Below are 11,109 nucleotides of genomic sequence, written 5' to 3' on the forward strand. Positions count from 1 at the left end.
GCAGAATTATTGAACTTTTAAACAATGTTATTCATTTTTGTTGCTTAATGGTTTGATAAAACATTTAGTGTCAATAATTACAATGCCATAATCTCCCTGTAAATATTGCAGATTTTTTGTTGATAGAGGCAATTATAGATTCAGTCCACACAAGACAAAAAAAATTATATCAAATGAAGTGGGAAAAATTATTATATAACTGATGCTACAAAATATTTGTGATGGGCTTTTTGCTGAAATTGTGGTAAGCTAACATAGGCCTACACAGTGCAACAATTTTATAATGAACAGTACAATAGTAATTATGCGAACAGCTTTTATTTACAACATGAACATCAATCTTTGGTTACTCATAACAATATGTTTCTGTTGCTGTACAGGCGTCATTCGGCTTTAAGAGGACTCAGTTTGAGTGGGACTCCCTTTCAGCATGTAGTAGTTGATTTAAGCAGCATTCAGTTTCTATAAATTAAATTTGTAATCCCTTCACAGACCGTAGTACAAATGGGATTTGACTTCATATTTCAAATTGCTGCACATAGTCCATTCTCACACCAGCTAGGATCAATACATTCGAAATTTGAAGTAGTTTTGTGATGTGTTTATATGAAGTCATCTAAATAATGTTAGCCCATCGGATGGCCTTCTGGATAAAAGCAGCACAAAGTGGGGACAAACACACGGGTAAAAATACTGCACTGATGTGCAGCTTCTGCTCACATTTCCATTGTTGAGTAGTGAAGCCATTTACAAAGTTTCTGTCTCCACATGCAGCACTCAAAGTGCTTTGAAACTTTTGATTAGAAGCTGCATCTTCTGACTGTTATCATGAAAACAAGCGGAATAAATGGCTTCCTGACTGAAACGGACATCAGAAAACACTGACACCAATTGCAGCTATTTGCATACACTTCAGACATGTTTTATTCAGCCGCGTTTCATTATTACTTATTTTGCTACACATTGAATCATTTAGAGGCAGAACAGTGCCAGGCTATACTTCTTCCACTGCATCAAAACAATTTTTTTCCCTGACAGAATAATGGAATGAAATTGAAAAGGGTTACACAATTCTTGGAATCCCCTCAAAATGTTTGAAAAATTCAAAAGGTGTGTAAATAATTTTACGATTACGTAAATTATCACATGTAGTAGTTACACCAATAACTCTACACATGCATTGTTTCATCAAAACAACTTTGTGCACTATGCTTCATGAGACACATCTAGTTGAAACAGTCAAATTTTCACATGGCATTCTTGACTGACTGCACAAGAACGATCTGTTAATATATCCAAGACACCTCCCAGCATTGGAGGATTGTTTTCTATAGTTATTTGAACTAAACATTGTCAGATAAAAATAAAAAATCTTCAAATAGATCCACATCTCTGCAAATTTAAAACTTAATTCAGAACATCAAATAAACTTTACTGTATCACAATAAATGAATGCACTGAGGGGCAAACGGGCACAAGAGAAAGATTGGCAGATGCATTTTGCCATATGAGTAGCTGGGCGACAAAGCTAGAGCGAGCCATGGCTGAGTCACAACTATACTCTCTAACAGCTTTGTTTACCTGCCCTTAATGCTGCCACAATTAATGCAGCAGAGAAGTGGACGAACCAGGTACCCTTGGAACCAAGCACCCAGTCCAAGTACACTATCTGCTTTGTTCTGCCATGCATTTGGTAATCTGCATTGATCTGCTGCTACGCACATTTTTAAACTGTTGTTACAAAAGAGAGCAGCTATGCTGAAATGTTGCCACTCAAAAACAAAAGCAGAGGACACTGACACTCAGGGAAACTCGACAACCTAAAATTTCAGGAAGCCGAATTTTCAAATCTCAAACAAAACAGCAAATGATAGACAGAATTACAGAATGAATTTCTGTGTTTCTGTGTGAAGAATTTGTTCATTTATTTGATGCATTATTATAACATGACCTGTGAAGCTAATGTTAAAACACAGAACTTTCCTCAACTTCCAAAAAAAGGGTTTGAGTTTTAGTTTAATCACACTTCATAGAGAATTGAATCTGGTTTAGGCCCTGTGTCTTATGCTACTGATCAACGTCTGTTTGAATTGAAATCAAGGGCAGAATGCTGAAATTTGACTCGCATAACAACAATATCTTTAGTTACTGATGATTTTCAGTTCTTTGTCAATGGCTTTGCAGAGATAGCTGATCAGTTTGTAGCATAATGCTTTAATCTTTTAGTGTTTTTTTTATGAAAAACGGCCACTTTAACAATCCATTCATCACTGATGATTTCAAAGTACATGAAAGTTGTTTGACATTTAAATCTGTATAGTGTGACAATGTTTTTGTGTTTCTCTTATGTTTTGTTGTCTTTGCTTTCAGTAGCTTCAAAACTAAAATATTTATTTTTCTTTTATGTCACAAAGGCAGAAATTACACTATACACAGTCTGGTTTAAGTTTCTTATTCAAAAGGCAGTTTCTTTGGCAACATAACTAACTGATTCTTACAGAAAATAAAAATCTTCTTCCTTACCTCGAGGAGAGTTTCCGATGTGTTGTGTATAGCCTTGACTCGACTTAGCTAAAGAAACTAGTGTACTGTGATAGAAAAAAAATTTCAACAATCTAATCCTATTACAATATGTTGAATTCTTCTGCTCTCCATTTTTCCCAGCCGCCAGATTATGGCCAGCATCCCATTAAAGCCCATATTCTGTTTTTTGGCGCCCTATTAGCATCATTTCGTCCATCAAGCGACATTAATTGTGAATGAATGCAAACTCCTGCAGAAGAATACGGTCTTCAAGAGGTCTGTCACATACTTTCTCCACTTGGGAGGACCTTTAACCTACTTAGCTGAGGAACCGCACCGTTTCAAGTAGTGCAGCTGAAAGATATGCACCTGCCCGCTTTTTACTCTCACACTGCTCGGCAATTTAAGAGGAGAAAAAGTATTTGATCTAAATGGTACTACACTGACTGCAGGTGTGGAATTTCCTCCATGAATTTCCTCACGAATTTAGCCTCCAGGCCGCCTACAATGCGAATGCGAATGAAATTCCAAGTTTGGAACGAAGAAAATAATCGATTTGTGGTGTTTGCTGGTTTCATCTTTCTTTTTCTGCGCCACCGAACAAACAGGCTTAATTTGAATACAGCTGTGCAATGAAATAAAAGATGTGGACAGCCAAAAAGATATTTACCATCCATTTTCATCATTTCATATTTTAATCCATCAAATCGATTATCTTTTGAATTTATTTTTTCGTTGTTTTTTTCTTTTGCACGACTTTAAATAAATAGTAATGCAAGGAACTCACATCGCATTAGTTTATATTTTTCTAAAGTTATACAAAATTTGGTTGCCTAAAATGTTAAGATGTCCGCCTTAAAGTAAAAGTTTTACTGCGTAATCACACTTTTCTGAACCGCACCTTAAAAGTAATTGTTTTTATGATGGGCTTTTTCCATGGAACTACGGTATAAGATGTTTAATTTTCTTTACACTAGTGGCTGATAATAGATAAATAATTTGACATGTCAGTGCACCAAGAAGCCAAAATTAAAGAAAGAGGTATAGCCGTGCGTAAATTACGCATGGACATTCCAACCTGGATAGATCTTCGCCTTAATTTATGATCACAGCGCATATTTACACTCGTACAAAGTCGTCCTGAATGCAAAATAAAAAAAAGGAAATTATAGAAAACTGGAAACCCCTTTCATTGTTGGATATTTGTTGAATCTTTCAGAGACTAAATAACTTAAAAGTTAAACTGGGGGTTCTAGGGGTTGCATGGCTCAATAAATCCTCGTGTTTTCTGCACTTTGTGCTCGGCCGGTGTGTGATTGAGTTGGCAGGTCAGGACCCTGGCCCTTCAGCCATCTCTTCACATCTCTCAGGGTATTGAACTCGCATCGACGGGATGGAGAAAAGCACTTCAGCAACCAGGCGCCTGAGTCCATCTGCTGTGCTGAGCTGAGGGGGTGATGATATCGGAAAAAGGTTGTCTGCAGGAAATAAACCAACTACATAAATGGGTTGTTTTTAGGTTCTGGTTTAATAACGCCTAAATGGACCGATTAAAGCTTGAAGGTATTGGAAATTGAACCGAATATCCCTTTAGAAAATCCCCGACGTTTATTTGAACATAGTGATTTTACACTAGTAACGTCCACCATGAATGCACTTATTATACAAGATCTGCTAAAAACTAATGGCAAGAACTCTTGGTATGCATATTTTTTATAGAGCATTACGACTCTTAGTTTTCTCGAAAGGTACATTTCTGATTATGTGAGCAACTAAGCATTTCAAATGCTATCCAAGGTAAGGCTGCCAAAGTCAATAAGTCGGAGGATCATTTTGAAACAGAAGCTCATACACGCCGTGTCCAATAGAGGAATACAATCTTTCTTTGCCATGCTACCACCAGGTTTCGTTGTCTTTTGGGTCATTTAAATAACCCTGATCAAAGGCTGGTGTAGGTTTATTTAAATGAATGTAATCATATTCATCAGAATTAATAGGGCAAACTGTATTGTCCTGCAAGCGTGCAGCAGCTAACTCTATTCGACAAATATCAATATCAACAGCTGTTAAAAAATATATATTTCAAATGATTTTCTATGTAAAAGTCTGAGATTAGTTAACCAACCTTGGCTTGGCCTTCTTCCCTTTTCCACGACACGTTCGTTTATCCGGCTCCCGGTGATTTGGTCATTTCATATTCACTGTTTGCAAAAGTTAGATTATTAACAATGAGCTATAAGCTCTGAAAAGCGCTGCATGCAGTCAGCTTGCCCCAGATTTTTATGGGATCCTAATGTGGAGGGTTTTTGGACTAGGGTCCTGCTCTCTGACTCAGTAATCCACAAGGTTGAGAGGTTTGCCTCATTTACATAATGTTAGAGGTCTGGGCCGAGGCCTACCTTTCTTTTCTACTTGAAACACCATGCTGCCGTTAGCAAAAGAGTGGAAAAGGCGCACAAACGTCTGGACAAGTGTTGGAATATTTGCAGATTTGAAATATTTCTTTAAAAAAAAAAAGAAAGGTGGTTGTGTTGGGGGGTGGGGGTGGTGAGAGACTGGCGACAATTTTTCTTTGATTTAGGGGAGCCAACACCTGTAAAATGTCAAACACATTTGGGATTCCTGTTGTTCTGTCCTCGTTGTCTTGCGAACAACTCCAGCTGATTATGGAAAAGCGGACTATTTTGTTTTCCTAAGCAGCCATAAAGTCCAACCACTTCACGTTAAATCCATTGCGCTATCCGGACACCTGGAGGAATAAAACAAGGAAAGACAGATTGAGGAAGAGATGATGTGGCTGAAACATGAACAGGAATTGGGATTTATTACATCCAGGGTGTCAATTTAACCGGAGATTGATGTTCTTGTTGTGTCGTTATAATTGATGACTGACCATGTCACATCTTCATTTGCTCAATTAGGGTAGGTAGCTACTTGTTTCCATGCCATAGTAAATTACATTAGTGGCTTCATGCAGACGAGTGCTTTCTTTCTGTAATAAAGAAACAGAAACTCATCACTTGTGAAATAACTACCTACAGAACACCAGTCCCCGTTGTTAAATTTGTGGTTTTATGATAAGAAAAAGTATATTTTAAATAAAAACAGATCAAATATCTTCATAATTTTGATTATATGCATTAATTCACAGAACGATCAAACTATTTTATCTAACACAGATTCAGAAATGTTATAGATTCAAATAACCAGGTTGTAATGAAAATATCTATTAACTGCTGTTCATTATTGTGTGGCTCTTTTCTCTTTTGACCCCCTTGTTGTGTCGCTCTTTCTCTTATTCTTCCCCTGGCGCCAGTCAGTTTGCACAGAGATTACAACGTCGGGTCAAGACTGCAAAGTGTCATTAATGCATGTTGACCAGGTTTGAAGCTTAAAGTGTTCTCCGAAGTCCATCAAGTGCGATGAGATGCGTCTAAAAAGCATCTATAGAATATTTCTACTTCCCGAAAATATTTCGACTCCAGAAAACTGAGTGGTGAGTTTTGGCAAACTATATCTAAAATCCATGCCTCGCTGTGCCTCGGTGTTATTGTATGTAAACTTACAGGTTGGATCCCCTTTGCAGTTCCCTTTAAACATTTCGTCAATTTGAGCTTTTATTTGGACTTGTCCCTCTCTGGTGGGCAAAATGATGCTTAAGAAGCATAAATGAGCTGGTCATACAACTTCATTGTGGCTCTTTGATGATACTCGGTGGCCCTTATGTCTGTTCAAAGTGCTCTCAAAGTTTTTAGAAAGAGTGGAATTCCCTACTGACGCAAAACAGTCATATGTAGCCAGATCAGGCGGTGTGTAGAACATAATGAGCTATTATCACCTGTATAAAGTTAACATAAAGAACCTGATTACAAATATGTGAATAGTTTTATTCATATGCACAAGTTAATATAAGCCGAAGTGTATTTTCATGAATTATTTCCCTAAAATGTCAATGACTATTGTTTGCTGGTTTTAGGAGTTTTGCTCCGCCCCCTGTGTTTGTCGTAAACCTGGCTCCTGGCTCCAATAAACCCGGGCTAAGAGCGCCCTGGGCTCGCCTCCTTCTCCAAGGCGATCAATAGGATCTCAGGCGCACTACAAGCACTCTCTTACGTAGACATCCACCAAGGAGAGAGCCGATACAACAACACGGTTGATCTGCTCAAACACAAAAATCTACCTGCTCTCTGAATCATGTCGTTGAGCCCAAAGCACACTACGCCTTTTTCAGTGACAGACATTTTGAGTCCAATCGAGGAGACCTACAAGAAGTTTAGTGGCATGGACGGCGCAGGGAACCTAACCTCTCCACTGGGAGCCTACCGACAGCCTCAGGTGTCTCAGACCGGCATGCAACAGCACTCCATGGGCCATAACGGCTCCGTGGCCACCACTTACCATATGCCGCACACCGTCTCACAGTTCTCCCACAGCGCAATGGGGGGATACTGCAATGGAAGCATTGGCAACATGGGAGACCTTCCGTCGTACCAGGAAAGCATGCGGAATAGTGCAGCAGCTACAGGGTGGTACAGCGCCAACCCTGATCCAAGATACTCCACAAGTAAGTTCGTTTGTCCTTTTATACACACTTTCCAGATTTTTTTTTCTTTCACACAAACACAAATAAGTGCATAAGGAGCAAGAGCATAAAACTCACATAACTTAATGTGTTTCTTTAAAACAAAACAAAAAGACATTCAGTTTATGCTAAAGATGAAAGGTGTTGGCAATGATATGATTTACAGCATTTTACAGAATTCTTAATTCAAAACAATTGTACTTGATTATTAAACTGAAAAGGAGATCATTCTTTCAAATCTGACTAGACTGTCTCTTTGGCACAAGTAACAATTTTGAAGCTATTATTATTATTATTATTATTATTATTATTATTATTATCGTTATCATTATCATTATTATATTTTTTTCTTTCTTTTTAATGCTTTTTATTTTAAGTTTTTTAAACTTCAGTGAATAACGGATACACCAGCCAATAGTTTAAAAAAGAAAAAATAACTTCAGGCGAAATAGTGTTCTCCTCTTCTGTTTATTGAACGCACGTATATGTATGTATATTTTTAAGTTTCTAGATTCATGGGACCTTCCACAGGTATGAACATGACTGGCATGGGGAGTCTCACTGGAATGGCGGACGCCAGCAAAGCCATGCCAGTTCTCCACGCGGCGCCCAGGAGGAAACGGCGCGTCCTCTTCTCTCAGGCGCAGGTCTACGAGCTGGAGAGGAGGTTTAAGCAGCAGAAATACCTGTCGGCACCTGAAAGGGAGCACCTAGCGAGCATGATCCACCTGACACCAACCCAAGTTAAAATCTGGTTTCAGAACCACCGGTACAAGATGAAGCGCCAGGCCAAGGACAAGGCGGCGCAACAGCTGCAGCAGCAGCAACAGGACGGTAACCTGTGCCAACAGCAGGCGCAGTCCCCGCGGCGCGTAGCCGTGCCCGTTCTGGTGAAGGACGGTAAACCGTGTCAGAACGGCTCCAATACGCCAACGCCGAATCAGCAACAGGTACAACAGAACCAACAACAAAGCCAACAACAAAACGGAACCGGAGTGGTGCTCGCATCCTCGGCGAACAGCCTAAACCAGCATCAAAGCCAGCAGCAGGTGAACGCTTTGGAGCTGGAGGAGATGTCGCCGAGCCCCCCCTCACTGCACAGCCAGCTCAACATGGCCCAAATAGACACATCAGCTGTAGATTACACCAGTAACATGGTCAGCTCAAACCTCCTCTACGGCAGAACGTGGTAGGACCCAATACAGTACTGTCACTTTCCACTTTTTGTATGTGAACCTGCGGATGAGCCCATGACAAATTCAAATATATATATCTCTCTCTATATATATCTATAGATATATGGATATATCTATAGATATATCTAGATATATCTTTATATATATTTGTGGGGTTGAAAAAGGGTCCTCTGATGTTGAAGGAGACCAGGCGCACAGATGCGCACCAGCTGATCAGGGCACATTTTCTTGACATCTCTGACAAGGGAGTCTATTTTTGAACATTACAGAAATGGCTGCCCTTGAAAGCAATTATGTTGTTTTTGGACCTTTTGTAATTCATGTTTTGGACCTTCCTCATGATGTTTTAAACGTAGTCTATGTTGTTGAAACAAAAATGAATGCTGCTTCAGTTATTCGGACTTTGAGGGAAAGGTGGGATCAGGTTTGAAGTACTCTAAACCACCACTCCTTCTTTGCGGTGATAACCTGGTATTCTATCATATTAATATTGTAAACTAATGTATTCATTTAGACTTATTGGATAAAGTAGGGACTTGTATATTTGGCTAACAAACAAGAATGCGTTTAACTGTATAATACTCGTTATTGCGTCCACTTTTATGTTTTCTTTATTTTTTTTGTAACTTAAAAAGGAACAAATGCGTGATGGCTGCTGTATATGTTTCAAAAACAAGTGAACGTTAACAATAAATAACTTGAAGTGTGAGAGCTATTCCTGAACAAGTTTTTTTTTTTTTAAGGGATCTGTTTTGGAGTGCATTTTCATTATGTTGTGATTGAGACCAAATTGAGCTGGAAAGCAAGGTCGATGAGGGAGCCAGCATTGTTCAGGTGACATTTTGGAGGGCTGCCTTTCATGGGAGATGTCTGCAAGACTCCAAGACCGGGAAATCACCCCTTTTAAAATCACTAGCACTTTTCAGCAGGTTCAATATTGACATCAATTTATGCATTTTTGTATTAATGTTTTTCATTTTTTTTCCCAAACACTCTCCAATCATATTGACCTTACTATCTATAGTAGGACTAGACCTTCGTTTTGCTGCAGTGTAATTGGTCAATTTTATTGTGGATGCGAGCCTCCATGAAATACACAATTACTGCAAATTATTGCAATAAGTACGATAATATATTATCTTTTAAATGCATGGAATGGATGCCCCTCATTATTGTTATGCTACATTAAAGGTTACATTAGGACATAGATGATAATAATGATAATGATTGTTATTATTATTGTTATTATTATTATTATTTACATTTGCCAGCATATAAAGAATTCTCGTAATATTCAAAAAAAGAAAGAATGTATCTCATTTTTACTTGAACATTTGATAAATTATTGTGAAAATGATGATTGTTATTATTTGCGGATATTTAAAACTTTAAATTTCTGTATAATTGACATGCATCTTTTAATTATTGAAAATTAAGTCCTTTTTTATTTTCAACATTTTTCTTTTAATATCTGCAGCCTACTGTTTGACAAAACAGTCAAATCTCTGCATGAAGAGGAAAGTCGTGTACAAATGATCAAAGACGGCATTGATACTTGACACAAAAACTGAATGTTTTTATGCATTTACTTGTATTTTTAATTATTTTCAAATATAGCATCCAAATTAATTATTTCTGAAGTACAGAAAGACATAAAAGTTTCCGGAGACAAAGACACTCACATAGAAACATAGAAAGCCTAGTGTCACTTGTTCAGTCTCTTTGAGAAGATTCATTATTCGTACAGATAAACTCCAAAGTGTTTAAGGTCATCACTTAGCGTCAGTGTCCCTTCCCCTCTGCTTCTGTCCTCCAAAACCTTTTTTCCACCAGCAGCGTCTGGTAATAGAATGTAATATTACATTTTCCGTGGTCATTTAAACACATTTGGAAATTATTTCTCAATCCCCTTGCTGATGACACCCTATGATGATGATGATGATGGCTATCAGTGTATCTCAATGGAGACCTTGGAGGGCCTCCATTTCCAGCCCCTTCACATACCTGGCAGCTGTATGTATATGTGTTATCATCCCGACACTTGAAGAAAGCGCCAGAGCCAATATGCACCTGACATTTGGAAGTAAGCACAACAACTCCAGTTTAAGGGAGTTTGATAAGAGCATTAAAAGGAGAGATACATTCCTCAATATACACTTTGATGCTGCAAGATGCTTCTGATAGATTTTGTCTCTAAATTGAGGGCATGAATGAGCTGTCAACAAAGCTTTTGATGGTGGACCACATGAAATGAAAGTGGAGGTGAAGCCATTCTTTTCTCTTTTCAATAGCCATAGTTATAGCGCACTAATAGGCTATGCTTGGTAATCACTGGCTATTGTGCCTGTTGCTCTCAGTTTATTGTGGGGGTACCTCTCTTTGTAAGGATATATGAGACAGGCTGGGCACTGTAATTGGTGCTGGCATCATCATTTCTGTCTGGAAAGTTTGGAGGCTGTGGTCGCTACAGTCGCTCCATGTAGAACAGAACCTGCTTAAAGGATGTACCAACATCCAAATCCACACACATGCACTTGCTCATGTGCATACCCACATTAACAAACACAAACAAAGCAGCTGAATAACTCATATATTACGTGGAATTACCTGTATTATAGAAAGCTGATATTTTTATCTGGACTGGAAGCGGTCCATAACTACTCCAGTGCCATGTAGTTACAGCATAAAGCACGAGGCAGGGGACATTTTGTTTCACAGATGTAAAGGATTTCTTTCACTATTCTTCTCAGGTAATTGCAGGTTGCACTGCATAATATGAATGTAGAAGGACGCCTTGCCTCAGCCTTT

At 38.5% G+C, this 11,109-nt stretch overlaps 1 protein-coding gene and 1 long non-coding RNA gene across 3 annotated transcripts; one reads left to right on the forward strand and one right to left on the reverse strand.

Annotated features, from left to right (window-relative positions):
* Window positions 1-5,152: 5,152 nt before the first annotated feature.
* Window positions 5,153-6,164, reverse strand: LOC140269922 (uncharacterized). The gene is made up of 3 exons (XR_011907675.1): window positions 6,090-6,164; window positions 5,417-5,515; window positions 5,153-5,272 (listed from the first exon to the last, which is right to left on the reverse strand). It is a non-coding gene; the product is annotated as an uncharacterized lncRNA (long non-coding RNA).
* Window positions 6,165-6,596: 432 nt separating this feature from the next.
* nkx2.4a (NK2 homeobox 4a) lies at window positions 6,597-9,158 on the forward strand. 2 transcript variants are annotated; one of them, XM_072365330.1, is made up of 2 exons: window positions 6,597-7,087; window positions 7,610-9,158. In XM_072365330.1, exons 1-2 carry the CDS (start codon window positions 6,718-6,720, stop codon window positions 8,296-8,298), a joined length of 1,059 nt encoding a protein of 352 aa, XP_072221431.1. In that variant the 5' UTR covers window positions 6,597-6,717; the 3' UTR covers window positions 8,299-9,158. The 2 variants fall into 2 exon arrangements, with proteins under 2 accessions (XP_072221431.1, XP_072221430.1); XM_072365329.1 differs by having other exon boundaries at window positions 7,637-9,158.
* The last annotated feature ends 1,951 nt before the right edge of the window (window positions 9,159-11,109 follow it).

Source organism: Leuresthes tenuis, unplaced genomic scaffold, assembly GCF_036924035.1.
Source record: "Leuresthes tenuis unplaced genomic scaffold, fLeuTen1.0.hap1 SCAF_15, whole genome shotgun sequence".
Classification (NCBI taxonomy): domain Eukaryota; kingdom Metazoa; phylum Chordata; class Actinopteri; order Atheriniformes; family Atherinopsidae; genus Leuresthes; species Leuresthes tenuis.